Below are 23025 nucleotides of genomic sequence, written 5' to 3' on the forward strand. Positions count from 1 at the left end.
GAATTCCCTGCTTATTCTACTGAGATCAAGGATGGGTCCAAAGATCAGCTTCAATGCAGCTGCTTCTAGGTCTAATTTTTTTCTATTTCATTTTCAGCATTGAGAACTTTGGATGCCTGAGCTGGACAGCAAATTAGCAGAGCCAAAGGCAGGTCTCCTGGAGATGGGGGTGTCCTAAAAGGGTGCACAGCTCAGAGCAAGGAAGGGGCTGAGAATCCTGCACAGATCTGTGCACAGCAGCTGCTCCTGAGATTTGGCAATTTTTAGGGTGAATCTGTGTATTTTTCACATGCTTGTAGCAGATAGTATTTAAAGAGGCACTTCAAGGGGATCTACTAGCAGAATTTTAATAGGGTTGTGATACAAGCCATTACTTAGTTACTTGTTAAATCAGTAGCCCTAAAAGACTGCATATATTCAAAAATTATAGTCCTGATATATTCAAAATTATCGTCCTGTCCACTCATTGAACCTGGATAGAGCAGCTGGAAAGCTTTTGTTCTGAATATCCACTGAGTTTCTCTTACGACACACCTGAAATACTTCAACTTAATGTAAGTTGAGGGAACTAAATTTGACTGTCTTAAATCTATACGTGGGGTATTTTTCTGTGATTATTATGTGGTTAATCTAAGACTTATTTTTTTAAAAATTAGTCTATGTAAGATTTTATCCACGTACAGTTCTTAGATTCAGATGCATCATTAGGCACAAAAGGTTTCTGCCTTGAGGAATGCATGGGATTAAAACTTTAAATTGAATTGTGCTATGTGTTGGTCCCTTCAGAAAAAACATCCAGAAAAGAAAAAGAAACTGTGATAAGCACAGAAAGAAGTTATTACACTTCCAAACCTCGTGGCTGATTAAAAAAAATCCAAAATAAAACCCAAAATAACCTCTCCAATAAAGTTTTTAAAACTCTCAGAAAACACCCAAAAGCATGAAGTTTGGTCAAGCACATTGAAATAACAGGTAAGTTCCATGAAATTCCAAAATTAAAGGTCCTGGAAAGTGTTGCATTTCACTGATGAAGGGCCGGCTACAGTAACAACAGAGACGGAAAAATAAAGAGCTGAAAGATGCACCACTCATATGAATAAAATCAGACAAAGCAAATGGGTGTTATTCTTACAACACTTCTCAGGAAAAGATCGGGATTTGCTGCCAGGAAAGACTTGATTCCCACTGTGCCACAGCAGGGCTGTGTGCTGCATGCTCCTGAGGTACAGCAGGCTCAGCACACCTGGGCTGGGGCAGCCAAATGCCACAGCCCCTTCTCCAGTCCCCAGGGCAGCACTGGCACCTACTGGTCTCCCATGGGTGCAACCAGGTGTGAGCTGGACAGCTCTGGATCAGCAACAGACACCTTTCAGCACGGATTTTCAAGTGCTGAGCAGGACTGGGAGAGTGATGGGCCCCTCACTCATCATTATTCAATACCCACCAGGGGCTGAGAGATGCCACCGAGGTAAGGATCCTCCTGCCCTGTGTGTCTGCTGTCATCTGAATTGATCTGTGACTCTTGCCCACCTGGTTAAGACAGATGTAGCCAGCAGGCTCCTCTGGTGCACACAGCATGCATGTGGGCTGTTCCCCATCCCTGTGAGAGGATGGGATGCTGTCCACACCGCAGGAACTGCTCAGAGCCAAGGCTTCAGCAACCTCTGCCATGCCACTCTCCTGTTTCAACACACGCTGGGTACCAAAAAGCCTGCAGGCTTTCCAGAGAGGTCTGTGGACTGGAAAGCTCATTGTTCTGAAAAGTGCCTTTTTGACACTGTCTTTTGAAGACTTAATTGCCAAATGAGAGGAATGTCAGGGTGACCAGGACTGCCCTCAGGACACTGGAGTCTGCTGCCATCTCTGGGAGCAGACACAGGCTGCACGAGTGGGCAAGGGCACACCAGAAACTGAAACAGTCAATCTGTTCTCAGCTCAGAAAGAAACATCAAAAAATCACATCAAGAGGTCACATCTACTCATTCCAGGGGGACCTTCAAAGTGCTTGTCTGGATTTCTTAAGGTGCTTGGTAGTGAAGGACCCACCTGGGTAAGCAGCGCCCTTTCTCTCCCTGTGTGTGACTGAAGAAATAGATGGGCAGAGCCACGTTGTCACTGAACCATGGATTTGAGTTTTTACAGCTGTATCAGTAGGTGACCTGTGGCTCCCCGCTCCAGAGGTGTGCTCTGACTGCAGCCCCACCCAAGAACACTCCTGGAGCTGCTGGGAGCTGCACAGAGAGCAACTACATGTCAATTATTTCTCATTTCTTAGTATTTGCTTTATCCATGTACTTGAGTACAATTAATAAAAAAAAAAAAAAAAAAAAAAAAAAGGCTTGTGCATTTCTGTTTGTTAGCCTGATTTTCAAAGAGTCTTGCCTCTTAGCTCCCTGTTGTATTCCAAGAAATCTCTGAGTGCTGAGCACTTCCAAAAACAGGTGAAGAATGCTCATTTTTATATAATATGCCTAACTTGCAGCCAATATTTAAATAATGACATTAAGAACAGGGAAAATTCTAAAAAGTTTCAACAAAGCCTGAGAAACTATGACTGCTACAAGCATCTAGGAGATTCCTGTGAATGCTTCACAGAAAATTTCTGTTAAGGAAAAAAAACCAAAAAACCCAAGCAAAGGGAAAAAAATCACCTGCATAAAGGGAAAAAAGAAGCAGTTCACAAGTTTGCATGCTGCCTGTCAGGCACTCAAGGAGGTGTGATTTCAGTGTTTATCTGTGCAATAAAGGGGAGCACAGCTGCCCCCCAGCAGCTCAGAAGGGGCTGCACAGGGGAAAAGGGAGTCTAGAAACATAACAGGGATTTCTGTATGATTTTCACTGCTGTTACAGTATTTTAAAATTAAAAAAAAAATAAAATTAAAGCTATCTTTACAATTCCAGTGTCCAACAATGAGATAATGTTCCTATAAGGGAGCAACCAGCATCTTTCAGAAGATGTCCAACCTATAGAAGTGATGAACAAGTGTGAGTTACAGAGATGACTGAATCTGGAGCAGGCTGGCAAACTGAGAATTAGGCCTTTTTGGGATATTGCTCCAAGAAAGAAACTGGAATCCTGCTGCTAATGGGAGAAGAGTGCATCTGGCCCACGTGGTAAAGGACTCACTCCTTTCAGCTCATAAACTCCAACAGGAATCAGCCAACAGCACTGGATCCAGAACGAGTTCTGGTAGGAAATAAGCTGAAAGAACACCTTAGAGAGAAAGATTTTCAACTGTGCTTTGAAGAGAGAGGCAGGAAGGTCTGGATGATGAATAAAAAGGTCTCACTCTGTATGGCAAGCACCTCACTAGCTCTGGCACTGCTGGGTGTCAGGACATCCAACAGATCTGAAGCCATGAAATTCAGGAAGCCCTTTTGCTAAGAGAAGGGCCAAAAGGCTCTGGCTGAAATGGAGATTGCCAGAGAGTCCTCCAGCACAGGACAAGTGTGTGACAGCATTGCTCAGACCAAGAGGGAGCTCACAGGTGTGGCAACACTCCCAAAACATGGGTGGCTCAACAGATTTGGGCAAGCAGAGCTCCCTGCTAAGGGCCAGAGGAGTATTCTCCCTTGTTCTACCTCTGCCAGTGAAAGCAAAGACTGTTAATTGAGAACTGAACTGCTCTGTGACCTCAGAGAACACAGAGATGGGAGATATCCCTGCCAGTCTGATCCCCACAGTGACTAAGCCAGCAAAAAGTCACACCAGATGATGCCTAAGCTCAGTACTGGTGCTAAGAGCCTTAATTTGGTATTCCATTAGTCAGTTACACTGCAGCAGCACCATGCAGTATCCACACATGTCAGGTGTTAACCAAACACCAGGTTTGACCTTGCTCTGGAGCAGCAGCTGTTCAGGATGAGCATGAAGACAGACTGGGTTCCACTGCAGTTTTGGAACTCAGTCGAAGACAAACAGAGCAATGCTGAAACTCCCAAATTTACCTGTGAGAGCAGGGACCCATGTTCTCCTTAAAACATTCCACTACTTTTTTTTGAAGATGCTGCCTGTTAGGAGCAAGGGAGCTGCAGCATGCCCTGACCTGTAAGGCATCACACTATCCAAAATCCAGCAGCCAGAGAAGGGAATCAGCCAGACAACACTGATCTGCACGTCATACCAAGAAGAAGTATCATCTTTAGAAAGAAATGAGCTGAAAACTTTATAAGCAACAGAAAAACTTGCATTGAAAACAGATGGAAGTGTAGATGAAACATCTCACCTGTGGTGGAGCAGAACCCAGAGTGTCCTGGGGCTGGGAAAGATAAACAGCCAGGTACCTGTGCTCTCCTCTGGTTATTGAAGTGAAAAAGAGATACAGACTCCACCAAGAGAATTACTGTTCTGGGCAACTCACATCCCTGAAACATCTCAAATGGGCCAAGAACTAGAAACAGGAAAACTGGAAATAAAACCAAAAGTAAAAAAAAGTAAAACAAAACCCTCCCCAAACAAACAAAAACAACAAAAAACCCCACACTAACTAAGCATTTAGAGCAGCATAAATACACCTTAGCAGAGGAACCAAAACACATTACAGTGTCTAGAGAAACCTGTGCTAATGGACAGTATTTCCAGTCCAAAATAGCTGAAGTAACAAACTTCTTTAAAGAAAGAGGAAAATTAAAGTGTAATTGCTAACAGATTATTCCAGGTATTTATGAAGGAGATTATTGTATAAAGTGCACAACTAGCTTTGTTTTGCAATGAAAACAAGAATGTGCTGAGGCATTGTCAAGATTGCTTATTTCAATTTACAACAGAGCCTAGAACAGAGGGCAACCTGAAATGCAGCTTTCACCTATTCACATCATTTTGGCCACTGAAGTTTTGAAAGTTCAACCTGCACTTGTGGCTTAAAAACTAAGAAAGTGCCTATCTTTTGAAGTGCAAGGCAAGAGTTAGGAGAAGTATACACTGATATGGCCAAAAATTAGAAAGACAGAGAGTGAATCAGTGGAAAGACTGAAAAGGAAAGATCAACTGCCCTGCTTGAGGGATAAAGGAAGGAGAAGAGAATTCCAGAGAGGCTTTCACTAAGCTCAAGGACACTCAGGCAAACCAAACACTTCAACTGCTGTTGCAGTGGTCTGTGCAGGAACTTAGGTGACGCTCACATCACAGTGAGCCTTCCAACAGCAAGAATAAAACTGTAATCCAAATTCCCAAGTCTGCAGGGGAAGTGCAGCACAGGAAGTGTCCCACCTGGAGCAGTGAAACAGTCATGCAGCAGTCATGCCACTACAACTGCCAACATGCAAAGGATGCTGAAGGTTTATAAAGGGAAATGAAGCAGCAGAGGAGTGGGTTGTGAAGGCATCTGCAAGACAGGAATGAAGCTGTACTAGTAAAGAGGTGATTGAAAAAAAGGGAGCAATAGAAATATGCAAGAAAATTTGGTTTGAAATAATAAACCAGAAAAATGACCACTGCAGCAATGTTATAAACATGCTTCAGGTAAGACTTTGCTGTCTCTCAGCTTGTATTTGTAAAGAGGAATATTGATCCCAGTGATCTGTTCACAGCGTTTAGAGGATGCTGAACAAAAACCTGGAATAGCAGTAGAACAAAAGAAGGATACAGTTCTGGGGCTGGGGAGAAAAACAGTTACAGTGAGTTAAAATGGAGCAAAACAGTGGATCAAATGAAACAAGTATGGTTTGGGATATTGTAGCTAAAACAGTAAACACTGAGTAAAGGCCACAGTGGTGAGAATCAAGATTTCTCCTGGATCTAAAGCAAGAATCTGAAGAACCTTTGCATTGTATGAAATGCTGAAAAAAATATATTAACAGCAACACCAAATACTCCATCAGGAATAACAGCAGAAGAAAATAAATACCTTTTCAAAACAAGTCTCCAAACTACGTAACACTATTTTGCTAAGAGCAGTGTTGAATTTTTGGTGGTTTGCAGTAAGGGTAACACAGAAAAAAAACCTCAGGTTAAGACTCTGATGGTACAGAAGTGCTGGGCACCTACATCTACACTGGATGCAATCTAGCATCACATATTCATGGCACCTTTGAAAATCAGGCTCCAGAAAGATAAAAGCCAAAATTTAGCGGGACAAACCCAGTAATTACAAATACCTAAAATCTGTGATATTCACCTGAAGAAACCAACAAAGGAAATTTAACCCTGAATCCCAAGTAAACTATTAGAGGGCTGTCTTTAAGGAGATACTGTGGAAAAACACCTTGCATGAGCAGGAAAGATTTTAAACATCTCATTTATTCCTTGGAATATGACCTCCTTCTGTCATTGAGGGCACTCTGACAGCTAATGAGGTAGGTATAGTACAACCAAGTCTTTCCTGACAAAAAATTGTGATGGTAACACTTTCAAACTTATCGACTGGCCAACAACAGGCATCATGAAAATGGGTTTATGTATCCCTGAGAGGGAGTATAAAACAGGAAGAACAGGAATCTTCTCCATAGATTTTGGGAGAAGGGCCATCACTTCACTGCCATGGTGAAAGACAGTGTCATATGAAAGCAATGTCTTCACACAACACTGCTGCAAGATGCAGAGATTTTATAAATGGGGGAGCCAGGAAAAGTTAATTGACTTGCCTATGGTCATGAGAGCAGTCAGTGATAGACCTGGGATTCATGATCAGGAACTTCCTTGCCTCCTGCATCATATTCAGTTATCTCCTTGCTGGCCAGAGGCTCTCTGCGTGGCTGTTCTAACACACTGTATAGAGAAAGTCATGCAAGGGGTGGAGCACAAAGTCACTGAAGAACAGAGCACTTTCTGTGCCAGGAAGCAGATTTCTCCTGGAAGCTGCGTGCAATTGGGAACCTCTGGTGGGAAGCACACATCTTTTTTTTTCACCCTGGAATGTCTGGTGCTTAAGGCTTAGCACAACGAGGACCATCGTAATGACTAAATGGAACAGAGATAGCCCATACAGGCATAAATTACAAAGTGTCTGTCTGGTAGTGAAAACAACCTTTCCCCTATGCTCTTTTGACCCTTAAAAACAAACGTTAGCCTGCTTAAATTCAGTGGACTCATCACATCCAACTAGAGATCAGTCTATATTTCCATGTCCACAGGTCGGATATCTCCAGTTTTGTGTTCTTTTACCCACAGTTCCCTGTCTTTGGCAGGATCCACTTTCCGAAGCAACTGATCCACAAGTTCTACTGTCTGAAAGGAAGAAAACAAGAATCCAAATGTCAAGGGCACACTTCAAGCACAGAGTCATTGCTCTGACATGCAGAGCAGCTGTGGGCATGCCCACACTGCATCTGCAGACAAGTCAGAGCTGCACGTACATGGGACTGGATGGACAAGACAGGTCTGAACCTGCAGCCTTTGTGGTAAGCACAGAAGAGGAGACTTAACATCAAGAAGCAGAGGCAGGTTTCCTGTGCCAGGCAGCAGCCAGGCAGCCTCTGACTTCTATCCTGTAATCTGCACCTTACAACTCTACTGAGTCAGCATCCCCCATATTTTAATATTTGATAAACTGCCAGTTTTTAATAAAGAAAAAAAAATATATATACTCCCTTTTCCAACAGTGAAACAATTCAGCATCTTCCTTGCACAAACAGCAGACCTCAAGGAGTAGTGCACCATGCTGGGGGAGCTAATAATGGCTCATGCTGGCCAAATGTACTTCAGCTGGTTGTGTCTCCCTCAGGAAAGAGCTGTGATCCAGCAGTGTGAAATGTGATCAGAGAGCCCTGGAGGAGCAGGACTGCAGGCAGGGAGGCAGCACAGCACTGCTGCAGACTAACAAGCTGCCTGCAGACACTTCTCCCACATCCTCTGACAAAAGCCAGCCAGGACCAGGTCAGGAGGGGCCCTTGTGCTCAGCTGGAGGGCAGTGAAGACCACGGGGAGCAAACCAAAAGCACACTTACACTTTGGTTGAACATGTCTGTCTCGTGCCGCAGCTGTGTGTACTGGCACAGATGCTGCCGAATCATCTCCACCCTTTCAACTTCTAGTCTCTCAAGCTCCTGGACATGAAGAAAAACAAGTCCATATTTTTACTGGAACCTGAGCTTTGGAGGCCCAGAGAAAGGGATGACACACAAAAAGCTGCCAGTAGGTGCAATACTGCCCCAGGGTCACGCTTTGGAGCTGGGCTCTGTGGTTGCACATTCCTCTGCTCTGCAAAGAATAAGAAACAGCAAGCAGCAGCAGTCACCTCAGCCTGAGCCCAGCAACAGAGAAGAGGGTCAAACCTTTCCAAAAGGTGCCAAAACTGAGCCAGCCAAGGCAGAGAGTGGAGCCACTGCCTTCAGAGACTGCAAGCAAGAGGGAATCTGCTTCCTGCAAGAAATTGTGCGTGCTTTATGGCTGGCTACAGAAATTACAGTGATTCCCTGGGGCAGCAGAAAGCACACTGGGGTGGATGGCTCAAACCATCCCCCATTCCAACCAGACACCTGTCAGAGCACAGCTCACCAGGTGATGAGCTAGGACACGCTTCCACCTTGCCCAGCTGACAGTAAGCAGAACCCAGCAACACTTTAGCTGGAAAGCAGGGTGATTTTCTGTCTTTCCTCTTGATATTTTCTGCCTCCCTTCTCTTCTGGATTCTGATATTATACCCCCAAATCTGCATTTAGTCCTTCTGGACTGCATACACTGAGCACTGTGTGCAGTTTTGGGCACCATAATATATAAAAAAAGACATGAAGCTGTTAAGGCCGTCCAAAACAGGGCCACAAAGAGAGCAAAGGGTCTGGAGGGGAAGCTTTAGAGGAGGCTCTGGTGAGATCCCACCTGGAGCATTGCAGCCAGCTCTGGGGCTGGCAGCACAAGGAGGATGTGCAGCTTCTGGATTAAGTCCAGAGGAGGCCATGGAGCTGCTCCAAGGCAGCTTGTAGCAAGCCAGGCTGAGACCACTGGGGCTGTTAAGTCTGCAGAGGAGATGGCTCTGGGGCTGTTAAGTCTGCAGAAGAGTCAGCTCTGGGAAGACTTCAAAGAAAATTGTGAAATCGTGGAATAGAAAAAGTCATTAATGTATAAATGGGTCTGGTGATTTATTGTGTGTTTTTCTGTGTTTTTCTTGTGCATTACTTCATCCTTCCTAAGGACAATTCAAATGTTCTGGCCCCTAAGCAGCCCTGAACTGGTTTAATGTCTTCTCCGAAGAAACAATTATTCTTTCCCTTAACTATGAGTTTTTCTTAGGACTGAGAACAGGAAACACAATGTAGAGATTTATCACCCAATTTTCCCCACTGCTTTGCACTGAACTAGCTGTGAATGACGAATACTGGAGGCTATTCCAGTTTTGCAAGGGTAGTTTTAGCTGTTACATACCAGAGTGGTGGTCACCATCTCCTCAAACCACTTGGACTGGGCTTGATTGTAAAGATCCACACAGCGCATCAAGTCATCCCCTGAAAGAGTCAAGATGGTAACACATCAATCTTTTCTAGCCAGAGCTCAGAAGGAAAGTGCAGGTCAGGTTTTGTACACCCCAGGGATCTGAAGATGAACCCTGCTGGAGCTCACAGGATATCTGCTACATGATACACGTCACACAGACCAACATTTCAACTAAATGCATGCAACTGATGTATGGCAAAAAAAGCAGGTGATTGGGGTGAGAATGAATAGGGGGCAAAGATAAGATTTTGAAAGAAAAATATGAGCATTGAGTAGTATTTCACAAAATGTCCAGAAATATAAAAAGCTGAGTTACTTCAGTTTAAAAAAAAAGGCATAGATGGAAAGTTATATTTGAAAAATAAAGTAATTAAAATGGGAATCAACAATAGTGAGTTCTGGAAGTGCAGGGTAGCACTCTGTAGGTGAGACTGCAGTCTAAGAGGTCTCTGTCTCAAAGGGGGGTGAGGCATCAGGCCCCAGCTGTTGGATGAAGGGATGCTGATCTGCAGCCTCATGCATTCTCCAGCCTCTGGAGATGCCAAATTCCAGCTGAGCTCCAGCTCCTTCTGTGATCAGGGCAGGAACACAAGAAGTTTTTTCCATTTTTTTGCCTTTGTTGCAGGACTCTGCACTGATGGAAGGAGAAAGGCAGGTGGCAAATTTGGAAAACAATTCTCAGAAAATGCTGCTTTCCAGCCAGGAAATTCTCTTTGTTCTTTAAATGAGGCTCAATTTCTCTTTCCCTCTCTGATCTTCAGCTCTTCCTTGCTTGTTCAATAAAAGTCGATTATAAACAACTTCTAAGGACCAAGGAACAAAGAGAGACTGTGAATTTTCAAGTGAATAAAGAACATCTCTCAAGCCTCCTGTTGCTAAATCACAACTTGTCTTTCTCCTCAAATGATTGCCTGTACACGTGGCCACACTGCCAGTGGCTCTTCCCAGTCTCCTTAAAACCCAGACACCTATCCTGAAGTTTTAAAAACCTCAGAACTCTGAAGGACCACTCTGCCAAGGAAGAGCCCTTGTTGAAGGGATGAAACATGGAAGCCCCAGCTAAAACTTATTTTCAGCAAAGGTACTAACTGAGCTGCATGTATCAGCTTTGCAGATCTCAAAAACTGTTCCTGATGGGTCCTGCAGATGTGGCTTGAGCCTCTGTAAAATATGCACAGGTCACAGCAAGTGGCTGTATCCTCAGTACAGTACAGCACACACTACTATATCCTCAGTATGCCTAGAAGAGAAATTATTTCAGTCACTGAGTAACAGTGGAAAAATGAAAAAAAAATCACTTTCAAGGAAAAAGACAGCAATAGTAAGTGTAATAGGCACCCACTAAGTTGTGGGTGAGTGTGATTTAGGAAAGAACCAAGGAAGGAACTATGATTTATGGAAGAAACACCCTCAGCTAAGCTTCTCTGAATCTGGCTTTGGAAGTTCCACAGATATTCAGTGATCTAAAGACACTTACATGAAACAGAGAGATGATTCACCCTACTTTTGCTGTTCTCACCTATCAATAATTTGTCACATCTGAGCTGGAAAAAAACTAGGCTTGTTTCTTCTGAGGATTTAACATCACACAGATTTGTAGCATGGTTCACTTGGTGGCTACAATATTAAAAGCCAAGAACCATGTGGATGGATGGGCAGGTGCATCTCACCTGGCTCTTGCTGTGTGCTGAGACAGGTACTCACCTGCCTGGGTGGACTTCCTTCTGGCCTTCTTGATTTCCTCTTCTGTCTTGTTGCTGAGTTTCACCTCTAGCTGCTGTGTTTTCATCTCCAGATCCTTCTGCCTTTCTGTCAAGGCTTTCCGGGCCTTGGAGTAATGAAAGAAGAGTCAGTGGTTACAGAGAAAATGAACTGGCAGCTGCTTGCAGCCATCCAGGACTCCTTCACACGAGTGTTTCTCAGCAAGGAGTCAGCAACTTCGCATGAAACTGGGCCCTAACACGATTCAGGTTCTCTCAACACCATGTGGAGTTCACAGAAGTGTCCTGTCCTACAACCACAGAGAAGTCACCAGCAACAAATCACAAATGCATCTGAACTCTTCACAGACTCTTAGAAAGGCAAAGGACTGATGGCATCATCAGACTCTCCTGCTTCTTAATAACTTTCCCATTATTTCTGGAAGAAAAGAGAGCTGTGGCCTCTTTCAAAATGTCTTAAGCATCATTACCAAGATACCTCCTCCATCCACTTTTCTTAGGATCTGAATAGTTTAGGTAATTTCAAGTATTTCACAAAATACTTAATTACGTTCTGGACTCAGGGCACACCTATCACAAACTAACAACAAGAACTTAATTCAGAAAAACTTATTCAGGTTCAGCCAACAGAAGCAATCAAGAACCTGAGGTCTAGTTACAACTGATGACTTGAACTACTTCAAGTTTTTTCAAGCTGTTAAAACCTGATTTATCAGTACAAATTTATATACTGCACAGGTAAAATAGTAAAGTACCTTAACAACTAAACACTGTTACATGCAGGCTGATAAATACATAAAAATCACTTGTTTTGCATAGATTTGTTATAGAACATGTCACATTTGTTCTTTGTACTGTAGTAGTGTTTCAAATTAAATTTGTATGACCGTATTTTCTTAGCACCTTGCAGTTTTCTGCAGTCACACCAGCCTAAACGTTACTGTTGAAGCATTCCTGGAATTTTTTCCATGTGCAGCTCTGGGTCCTGGAGGTCTGGAGAGGGAGCTGGAGGAGAGCAATCCGTGAGGGGCTGAGTGCTTCACAGGCACTGCAGTCACAGCTCTTCCCTGCTCTCCTTCCTTCTTATTCCCACGGTTATTCCTAATTCCCTCTTCCCAATACTGCTACTGAGTTGCTTTGCAGATTGGAGTGTGAAGAACTTCATGTTTTGCAGAAACAAACATTCCTCAGCCTAACGACCTTGTGTATCCTCCAACAGCTCTGTCCCCCGGGGAACTCCTGCTGGGTGTTACTGAAAGCACAAACAGCTCGGGGGAAGACGGGGAATGGTGTTTTCCTTTCCAGTTTACACCCAAAAGCAAACCCCATGAGGATACAATTTGGCAGCTGAGGCACGAAGCATCCCCATTTCTGCCAGCTGCAGCTGGGAGATGATATTTTGTGGGTCTAACTCCCTGCCCCACAACCTCAGCTACCTCCTGGTTCGTGTTACAACAGCCCATTACTGGGTGCTGCTGCTGTTTGGGTTTTTTTGGATGTTTCTTGTGAAGGGTTTGTGATGTGCCAGACTAGGGTCCAGCTGCCTTCCTCCTCCACCTTGCCTTCCTGACCCTGCTGCCATTCTAAGGCAAGTTGTTCTAAATTCTGAGGACAACAGACGGACAGGAATAAGAAAGATTTGCATCAAATATATTAGGAATTTATTGCCCCAAGTTGGGAAGGGGAGGATGAACCAAAAAGGCACTTGAGCAGCAAGATGTTTGCCCCACACTTCCCAGATGTCAGCTAAACCCCAAACTACTCTTGGGGACCGGGCAAAACACAGCTAACAGTGAAAACCCTCAGCAGGACCAGCTGTGGTCTTTTGTGAGAGAACAGAAACTCTTCCTGGGCAGCAGAACAGAACAGAAACTCTTCCCAAAGCAGCAGAGTCTCAGACAGGCTCCAGGCTGTTCCCTGCTCCCACCTTTTCCACGGCTGTGTAGCGGCTGGCCAGGTGCTTCCGTAAGTCCGCGATGTGGTGGTCACACTTCTTCATGTCCTTCTTGAAGTTCTCTCTGAAGTTGAGCAGGGGTTTCTCCACCTCGCTCTGAAGCTTTAAAGAAGACAAAGGAAGAAGTGGCAGTAATGAGGAGCCAGGCAGTGATTCCTGGCTCTTCACAGAACTGCTGGGAAAAACCAACCCTCCAAGGTCATTGAGTCCCATGTTATCCCAGGGCTGCCACGTCCACCACCAAACCCTGCCCCTGAAGTGCCACATCCACGTGTTCTCTGCACACAAACAGTGGGAAGGATTTAGAAGATGCTACAGGAGTTTCTGTGCAGAGTTTAAGGAGAATCAAAACAATGGAAAAGCCCCTCTCTACCTGGCCTGCCTACACACACACATCACTCACTCCAGGGTGCGTTTTTTTCCTTTTGGAAAACAATACAGGAGGACAATGGGGAGCAAAAAGTATTTCACTAATTATAGCCCTGATGTCGAAGTTTAAGGCAGAGCAGTGGGTTACCAAGGCAGCAGCTGGTTGCCTGAGTAACCTCTGCTGAATTGCTTGCAAATGGTGCAGAGCTGTAATTTTCCTCCAGAATATGGCTGTGGTGGTAAGGTATCTGCCACTGTATCAAACTTGAACACCCACAGAGGTTAACAGAATGTAGCAGGATTCAAGAGCATGTCACATGTGGTGGAAAAAACCCAGATAAATACCATAATTTGTAAAAGAAATCTCCTTGGGCATCACTTGAGATAAAACCCAAAAATAACATGCTGTTGCCAGCACACTTTTGAGAGAGGCTAATGATACAAAAAAGTCAGAGTTCTGGTTCTCTTCCTTCCAGACAGGTGGAGTAGATTCTTGTCGAGAAGACAAATATTACTTTTAATTTCTTCCTTGGTGGAAGTAAAGTGTACAAGCACCAGTTAAATTTACTGACTGGAACACAGAGCCCAGATAAACATCTAGAATCAGTTTTACTTATTTTTCATGAAAAATTAAGGCTAGATATGTTTTAATTTACTCACCAGGTAGACTAAAAAAACTGACTTTGGGAGGAAGATTGGACAGAGTTTCAGGAAGTTTGTTCACCAACTTATTAATTCTTCTAAATTTATTCTACGCGCATGTGCATTTCCCCCATAACATGCACTGAAGGGAGAGGCCCAGCAATTCAGGGCAAAAATCTTTGGAAAAGAAAGAACCACTTACCTTAGAAGAAAATTTGAGATGAACCTCTGCTTCATCAGCTAAACTCTTCTTGAGCTGAGCCCAAGCTTCTCCCAGTGTGCTGAAGGAAGAGAGGGACAATGATCAGCCTCTTCGCCACGCTTCCTCCTGGGATCTGTCAGACAAATCTACCACAACACTTTGTACCACATCTTGATCAGCAGAATCGTGGAAAAGGGTAACAGAAATCTGAGAGAACAATCAGCCTTGGTGACCAAGGCAGAATTGTGCTGGCATTGTTTGCAGCAGACCTTTGAAAACACAGCTGATGACGATCTCCACTTACAGAGAGGCCAGAGCCTCCATAAGGATCCTTCAGTATCTTGTCCTCACCACAACAAAGTTTTCATCAATGCAGTTCTCTCACTGCCTCTTCCACATTACACCCCACTGCAGAGAACAGACTTCCACTGCAGGTGAAAAGCCATGGAGAAGCTTTTCAGCACTTGAAAATTTCTCCATCGTCTTTTTCTTTCAGATAACCTCCAAGACAGCAGCAGCTGAGGCACACTCCTCCAGACCCTCTACGACAGCCCAGACTCCTCTTAAAGCATCATCACCAAAACCACACTGTCCTCAGTACAGTACAACTCCAGTGGCTAAACTGGTCACAGATTATTTTGTATCAGACACTCTTTCTTTGACATATTTTAATCTGATTGCCTTTTTAGACAACAGCATGAAGTTGTTGATGAATAAGCTTGTGATTCACTATAGCCAGATCCTTCTCCCACAAACTGTTATGTAACTGTATCTTTCACATCCTGTGAAAGTATAAAACCCGCTGCTTTGTCCTCATTAAAATGCAACTTAATTTTTTTTTCAGTTAATTTCTCCATTTTAACACAAGAATTCTGAATTGCAACCTTTTCTTCAAATTACACATACCAACCCTCCTGGCTCTGTCACATCTCTGATGACAGTAAATCCATCATTTCTTCTATCCTAGGTTGTTCACTACAAAAACATTTTAAAACCCTCTGGACTTAGGACAAACCCTTTGGGATCTCATTCCACAGCTACTTTCTGCAGTTTAGTTTTTGTAAGCAGTGGGTTTTTCCTACCTAGTTTTTTTGCACATTAGGCTTTATTTAGGCCACCATTTCTCTTGTCTGCCTACGAGAATCTCCCATCACAAAAAAGCAATACTAAAATAAGAGCTGTGATGCCTGACCTACTCTCTTACTCCATCACTGCAGGAATTTAGGTTGGATTTGCATTGTTCTCTATGCATACACAACAATTGCTCATCACCTTAGTTTTCCTCTAAGTGAAAGTTCGATGGTTTATTCTATTGCATTGCAAAGGTTAAATAAAGCTGAGTGATCTACAGTTCCTGGCTCCTTCTATCTCCTCCCTATCCCCTTTTCAAGGATAATGAGATTTGACTGTTCCTGATAGCCTGAAAAGTCACCTGTCATCTGCAATCTCAAACTAATGATCTGTCACCTCTGATGCTGCTACTGCAAGGACTTGAGTCCTCAAATATGGTGTTCATCAGATACACCTACAGAAGTGCTCCCAATAATTCTCCTTCCCTGAGGCCCTCTCCCACTGCCCATTTTTCATTGACAGTGACACTGTCATCTGCTGCAGGAAGAGCAGCACTGGACAGTGCTTTCAGCTCCATGCACTCTGCACCATGTCCTTTCCACTTCTACTTCAACGTTTTTTAGGCTTGAGTGCTCATTCCCTCTCTTTTCATCTACTCTGCCCTAGTTTCCTTCCCCTCCATTTTTTCAGCCATTGCCTGCTTCTCCCGTTGGGGGTAGGAGAAAGTGGAAAGAAGACATGGAAGAAAGTGGGTTTAGCTTTGGTAGGATCAGGTGAGCATCCATCCCTAAGGAGAAAGGAGGACAGAAACCACTGCCACCGCAGGTGCTCAGGGCAGTAACAGCCCAGTTATCCTCTTGCCATTTCTGTCCTTGCCTCCTGGAAAATGAGCAAAACTCCTCATGCAGCTTCAGTGCTGGCAGAAGCACACTGTGTCAAAGCCATGGTGAGGACAGTCACTTCCAGCTTTGGCTTTCAGTGCTTAGAGGGTTTGTGGTGAAACACACAGAGTTACCAAGTTCTGATCCTTCAGGAGTGGTGCCTTTGCATTATCACTGAATAACTGCAATTCAGTCTGAATTGCACTGCCTAATGTCTTCTTAATAACTTCCCAAGTGTGAAAATGTTGGGAATAAGAAGCAGTCTGCTGCTCTTCCTGAAGGGCCAGAACCCTGATGGGAACAGACTTCTTTATCCTCCCTCTTGTCTGTGCTGCTGATTGTACCTTACACATACACTCTCTGTAATATATGTATATATAATCTATATATTCTTCCATTTTCAAACTAGTTTAGTACACATACATGCTAATCTTGGAAGGAACTACTCCTGGCTACAACAAGGACAGCACATAAATCTGATTGGAAAAGCAACATTTTATACACATATCCCTAAAAAAGTTCTCATTAACAGCCTAAAAAAAAACCCCAAACAAACAACTCTGAAGCAATTCCACCTTCCCCAGCATGCCCAGGCTGCTAATCTAAATAAACCTCTACTCAACGGGAGAGAGCTGGGGAAAATTACATGTACCTGCGTGGGAGAAATGCCTTTTATATTAAAATTCGTCTTCTGTGAAAGTCACAGAGACACACTTACCCTTCTTCCTGAGCAGCCAAGGAATTCTGAGACAGTTTGGACAGGTTCTTAGCATATTCCTCCTCAATCTTTATCCTACACTCACATACACACAGAGAGAAAATAAAAAGACAGCAGTAAGTAAGCTTTAAGGCAGAAACCCACACACGTAATTTGAAGAAATTCTCTGCATTTTAACAGATTTTGCCACAGGAATTTTCCTTTCAATCTCCAGGGCTTGGCAGCACCAGTTTGATGAGCCGTCTTCTCCCCTCATATGCTAAAAATGCAGAGGCAAGAGCAGGGCTACATGCAGGACGGCATGTGAGATAAAATTAGCTGAAGAAGCTACAGTTCTGGAGAGCAAATAACAAGGACAGAGTGTTTCTGCTGTGCAACACAGGCTGTCTGCAAAGACCAGCAGCACGTGGTTAAGTCTGCTGTGAAATGTGAGGCTGCACATCCTTGAGGCAAAAATGAAGGAACGCGTCGAGCCAGGAAAAATCCGAATGAGATTTGGGGGGCTGAAGTGCACCTCTCTTAGGGACACCAAATCTAATCTTCCCAGCCACCAGTAAAGACCTTGGTACACTGCCACATTACTAGGAAAGCTGGGGAGAGTAGAGATTTATAAAACCAGCAAAGGAATTTACCAAAGGGAAATTTACCAATTTATCAATCGCTCAAAGGGAAGGATATAGTTGATAATGATGAACTGGGACCACGAGTTTATTTGTTCAGGAGGAGGTGCCTCAAGAGCCATATTTAATATTTTCACCAATGATGTTTAGTAAAAAAAGGGGTTAAAAGTTAATAAAATTGCTGACAGACAATAAGGAAGCAGTAATACTTCATGCTCTCCATTATGGGTGACAAAGCACGACAGAGATGTGGCAGGAGCTTCTCTCACCAGCACATGGCTGGTGCATCCCCTTCCTCTCCTTCACCCCACTCACTGCCCTGTCCTTGTTCTCACTCACTCAGAGGCACCAGGAACAAGAGCTGAGCTTGCCAGGGAGCAGAGGAGGAAAGGTGTTGGCACACAGCTGCTGTGGGAATGACTGCAGGGAGGAGGAGGAGGGCAGCTGTGGAGTGAGGGGACAAGGGTACGTGCTGACAGCCCAGCAGGGAGGGATGAGCAGCTGCTGCTGCAGAGGTGATGGGCATCATGCCTGAAACCATCTTCCCTGAGCTCTGCTGCCAGTGAGACAACTGCAAGGTGCACATGCTCCCAGGCACAGCTAACAGCTGTTTGCTGGTTTTCAACCCAGCTGGCTTGACAGAACATTTCTGAGAGAGCTGTGTGGCCCCCAGGTAGAAAAACTCCTGGTTCTGTGCCAGCTATGCCCGAGCAGGGGCAAAACCTGCTCTGAAGGGTCTGTCCACAAAGACTCAGAGGGTGGGGCATTTCTGTCATATGCATTTGCAGGAGCTGGTTGAGCAAGTGCACTTCTGTGGGGCACATTTGAGCTAAAAGGGCTCCCCTGAGATAGCTGAGAGGGATCTGATGTTCTGGGCTGCTGAAATGGTGGGTGGTGTGGGAGGGGAAGCGCCACACTGTCCTTACACTCACAGGAGTCCAGGGGAGGGAGCAGGTCTGGGTGCCACAGCTGACAGCTCCACAGCACAGCCACTGACTGGGCTGTCCCTTCCAGCAGTTGACTGGGATGCAGCTGGCTGAGGCCCAAGATGACACCCAGCTTGGTGTGACACAGCACTACAGACCTTACTCAGGAGCTGGGGGTCCTCTTCTTCCCCCTCCCAGGAGGACAAAACCAGCCAGCTCCCAACGCCTGCTCCAACAGGACCAACAAACACAGGCATCAAAGGCTACACTGCATTGGGACCTCACTGTGAAAAGGGTTTATCCAGGCACTTTTCACCTAATGTGCTTTAAAGATGTACTTCAGGATGAGATTAATGCTCTCTCAGAGCAACAATTTCTGTGGACTGGAAAGAGAGAACAGGTCAAAAGTAATAAAGGTGCAAATGTCTCTCTCCAGAGCTAAGGCTCACTGCTTTGGGCTCAGTTCCCAGCCACAGTTCTGGTCTACAGCCTTCATTGTGAGCTTCATTCCTACTGAATTTCGTGTTCAGGATGCCTTTGAGTGATTTTCTGTGGATGCTGCATGTTCAAAGGTGCAACAGTCTGCTGACTGTTCTGAGCTGCCCATGCAGCTCAATCCTTTGTCTCCTGTACAGAGGAGTAGCTGCCCATCTTCCATCAAAAAGGTCTGCTGTGAAAACACAGACTTTAAAATCCTGTCCAGTTCTTCCCTGCTACTGCTGAAGCTGAGGAATTATCAAATCTATTAAGACAGAAGCAAGCCTCATGTCTTTAGAAGGGAAGAGAGTAGGTTTAGATTAGACAGTAGGAAGAAATTCTAGCCTATGAGGGTGGGGAGGCCCTGGCACAGGGTGTCCAGAGAAGCTGTGGCTGCTTCACCCCTGGATGTGTCCAAGGCCAGGTTGGACAAGGCTTGGATCAGCTTGGGACAGTGGAAGGTGTCCCTGCCCATGGCACTGGGAAGAGTGAAACTGGATGAGCTTTCAGGTGCCTTCCAACCCAAAGCATTCTGTGACTGTCATGATTTCACAAGCACACACAAGATACACCCTGTGCCTGGTGCCATCAGTGCCTGTCCTAAACGCAGCACCAGGCAAGCAAAGCCACTGGCTTTGATGGAAGAGCTCCTCACTGCTTCCAGCTTTGGCCTAGGCTCCAAGATTTTTTCCAGGGATTTGAACTTGTGCTGCAAATAGACAGCATTACTAAAAGGGCAGACTGCCTGGCAAGGAGGAACATCAATAAAAGATAAAAATAAAAAGGTGAAATATCTGTAGTCAAGAGCCCCAAATATAAGAAATAAACTGTTCTACCCCAGCCTGGCTTCTTGTCACCATCCACAGCTAAAAGGGGCTAAAAACCAAGATAAACCTCAAAGAGGGGAAAAAATCTGCCTCTTGACCCTGCCTGATACAAACACACTGCAAACTCTGGTTTGTAGTGACTGTGAAACACAAACACGCCAGAACTCCTGAGTCCATTTTCAGTCATCCACGTGGCTGTTTGGCAGTAATTCCACCTTCCTAACAAAAGAGCTTCAAGTTCTTGTTTCCACTGATTTGTTTGAAAACTTTCACAATTTCACTCCCTATATAGTCAGAAGCATTACAGATCTGAAGTGCATTTTGACCCGTACTGTTCTGACTTTACTAACTCTATTTGCTCTTTGGATGTTTATTTTCCTGTGCTCTTTTACTATTTTTTTTTTGAAAGAAAAAGTACTTTGTGTCCCCACATTCAAATAATTTCAGACATGACATATTATGGTGGGTGAAGAAAAACTAGAGAGCTGCAAAGGGAGGCAAAGATGATTTGATGTGACTGCCGTGCAAGAAGAGACTAAATAGATTAAGACAACAGGGGGAACAGGGAGAAAAGGTGGCAGAGGATATCTGACAGACAGCTCCACAATTGCCACTGTGGGAAGACTGTGACTGTGAGTCTTTTTACATTGTTCTTCCAGATTAGGAGGGAACAATGAAAGAAATTATCAGACAACAGAAGCATAATTACTTTTCCTGTAGTGCAGAGACTGCAGAAGTCTTCCACAAATTGCTGCAGACAAACAGTGAAAGGTGCACGCATGGATCTGCTGCACATGGCAGAAGCTAAATAATCTGCTATTTAACTTACAGTTTCTAAATATAGCACTGCTTAATTAAAAACTGAATAAGGCACTGTTCCTTTGCTAATGGAAACACTACTTCTTATACTTGGTGCTTCTCAGGGCAATCTGCAGATTTTTTTTGGCTGTTTTGGAGCCCTTCCCTGAATGCAAATGCTGGCCCTTATTTTCACTTATGATTTAAAGTTATACCTTCTTTCACACCAACACTCTGGATTTTTCAGTTCAATATATTTATTAATTACTTTCCTCCCTTTCGTGAGGTCAGTCTTCTTAAAAGTTGAAGTCTGTGACTATGTGACTTTTATAACTCTGTCAACAAGAATTGAATGAACATGTAATTGGTCAGTCTGAGATCACTATATACAGGAAACTCCTCTAAAAGCATCTACTTGATAAACTAAATTTCATTTAGCTTCCCTCTTGTTGGATATATGATGAAGAAATCTGATTATCATATCTTATACCAGCTCCCTGTTGAAGAGCTGTTTTTAATAACTGCTTCAATCTCACCTCCAGCAGGCTGATCATATAAAGAGAATTTTTCTGGACGTGAAAATCCCCAGTTAAATGTGGTCTTGTGCTCCCCAAGGCACCTGATGGTCACCATGAAAACCTTATCAGTATTTCAGCCCTCTTAGCTGGGAACATAGAGGTTCCCCTGATGGCCTGAGCTCTGTTTCCATGAACAATTCCTCCAGCTCAACACCACCCTCCTCCTTTTCCACACAGAACAATCCTCATCCTTTGTTAGAAACAGACGAAAAATGTAATAATCTTTCTGTAACTCCCATCCAGACCCTCTTCACACTCAATTCCCAACTTTTTTTTTTGTTTTTAGCACACAGTGGATCTTTTTTTTCCTCTCCAGCATGCCTGCTTCTTCCTGTGCTGAGGCCAGACAAGCCTCCTCACAGTGTCAGAGCTGCTCTCCTTGTTCTATCTAATTTCACACCAACTTTCCCTTCCTCTTGAATGCCTCCTGCTTTTATTTCTGTCAAATTTCATTATATATTACTTCCTTTGAAGCAGCTTCCCCCTCTTTTCCCTTGCTATCATAATTCTGCTTGCCTTCCCATCCTCTCCCTCAGCAAGGCTATTTCTCAATTGTATTTTTAATGTGCCAGGTGGTCCTTTCTTCTACCTCTGGTCACACTGTAACTGTCTCTTGGACTGTCTTATGTCAAAGGCTACAGAAACCTCATGTGAATGCTGGGCCCTGTATCTGCTCACCATTATTGCCTGTGACACTTTGCATTTTTCTCACTGCTGCTACATCCCCAGCATGAAAAAAAATGTGAGAGGGAGAAAGAAAACTAACTATAAATGAAGCAACTGTCTGCATGCTGTGCCCAACTGAACTGCACCCTGAGAAGACAAGGCTGTGGGGAGACCTCAAAGTCTCTGCCAGGGCCTAACGGGGCTCCAGGAGAGAGGGACTGGGGACAAGGGATGGAGGGACAGGACACAGGGAATGGCTCCCACTGCCAGAGGGCAGAGTTAGATGGGATAATGGGAAGAAGTTCTTCCTGTGAGGGTGGCACAGGGTGCCCAGAGCAGCTGTGGCCACCCCTGGGTCCCTGGAAGTGTCCCAAGGCTGGACAGGGCTTGGAGCAACCTGGGCCAGTGGAAGGTGTCGCTGGACATACAGACAGCAAGGGGCTGGAATGAGATCATCTTTAACATCCCTTCCACCCCAAACCATCCTGTGGTTCTATAACCAAGTCAAGTCCAATGTGATGCCATTTTACATCTTCCTCTAGGAAACTGTGCCTATGCTGCATGTGAACAAATTGCTTCTGCACTTTTCAGACAAAACACTTCCCTTCTAAATACCACATCTACTCTGCTTCTCTCCTGTTTATGCTTTTTCCTTGAATCTGCAGCTTAAAACCTTCTTGGTTCCCTCTAAACAGCCAGCCTTTGTGCATTACAACTCAGAGCACAAGAGACAAGTGAGAGCTGGAGAAGCCTGGAAAGCGTGGATGAACATTAAAGAAATATTACATGCTCATTAAGAATTTGTAGCATACCTTTTATGCAGTTCAAGCATTAACATATTTAAGAAATATCTAAATTGGGAAAAAAACCCCAATTGCAATAAATATCTATTTTGATAACCAAGTGCTAGTTACCTTTCTCGAACAAACTCTGCCATTTCTTTCTGCATTTGTTTCCCTTTAAGTTGCTTTTGAAGAAGAATTTCAAATCCCGACACTGTATTGTTCCCTTGTGAGTCCTTCTTATCTGCCTGAAAGAAATAAAAGGAAGTTCAACAGAAAGCTTTGGAGGCCAAACCACAGAGATGTGGCTCCCAGCAGCAGCTGCCCAGCAGTGGTGCCCGAGGAACCCTCCCCTGAGAGCAGCTGGTGGCTGCAGCACCCCAGACCCTCTCCAAGAAACAGCCCAACACTCTCCTGCTCCTTTTA

At 44.4% G+C, this 23025-nt stretch overlaps 1 protein-coding gene and 1 long non-coding RNA gene across 3 annotated transcripts in view; both read right to left on the reverse strand.

The window, feature by feature from the left end:
* Positions 1-603: 603 nt before the first annotated feature.
* On the reverse strand, positions 604-5215 carry LOC136369341 (uncharacterized). Its single transcript, XR_010745014.1, has 2 exons — positions 4558-5215; positions 604-2548 (listed from the first exon to the last, which is right to left on the reverse strand). It is a non-coding gene; the product is annotated as an uncharacterized lncRNA (long non-coding RNA).
* Positions 5216-6217: 1002 nt separating this feature from the next.
* GAS7 (growth arrest specific 7) overlaps positions 6218-23025 on the reverse strand; it is a 76111-nt gene continuing 59303 nt past the window's right edge. For both annotated transcript variants that reach the window (XM_066332126.1, XM_066332125.1), the window contains exons 7-14: positions 22732-22847; positions 16926-17000; positions 14256-14334; positions 13016-13144; positions 11072-11195; positions 9299-9378; positions 7885-7983; positions 6218-7165 (exon numbers count right to left, since the gene is read on the reverse strand). In XM_066332126.1, the coding sequence (XP_066188223.1) occupies positions 7052-7165; positions 7885-7983; positions 9299-9378; positions 11072-11195; positions 13016-13144; positions 14256-14334; positions 16926-17000; positions 22732-22847 (816 nt within the window). In that variant the 3' untranslated portion in view covers positions 6218-7051. The remainder of the gene's footprint in view (positions 7166-7884; positions 7984-9298; positions 9379-11071; positions 11196-13015; positions 13145-14255; positions 14335-16925; positions 17001-22731; positions 22848-23025) is intronic.

The sequence above is a fragment of the Sylvia atricapilla genome, chromosome 18 (genome assembly GCF_009819655.1).
Source record: "Sylvia atricapilla isolate bSylAtr1 chromosome 18, bSylAtr1.pri, whole genome shotgun sequence".
In the NCBI taxonomy this organism is placed as follows: Eukaryota; Metazoa; Chordata; class Aves; order Passeriformes; family Sylviidae; genus Sylvia; species Sylvia atricapilla.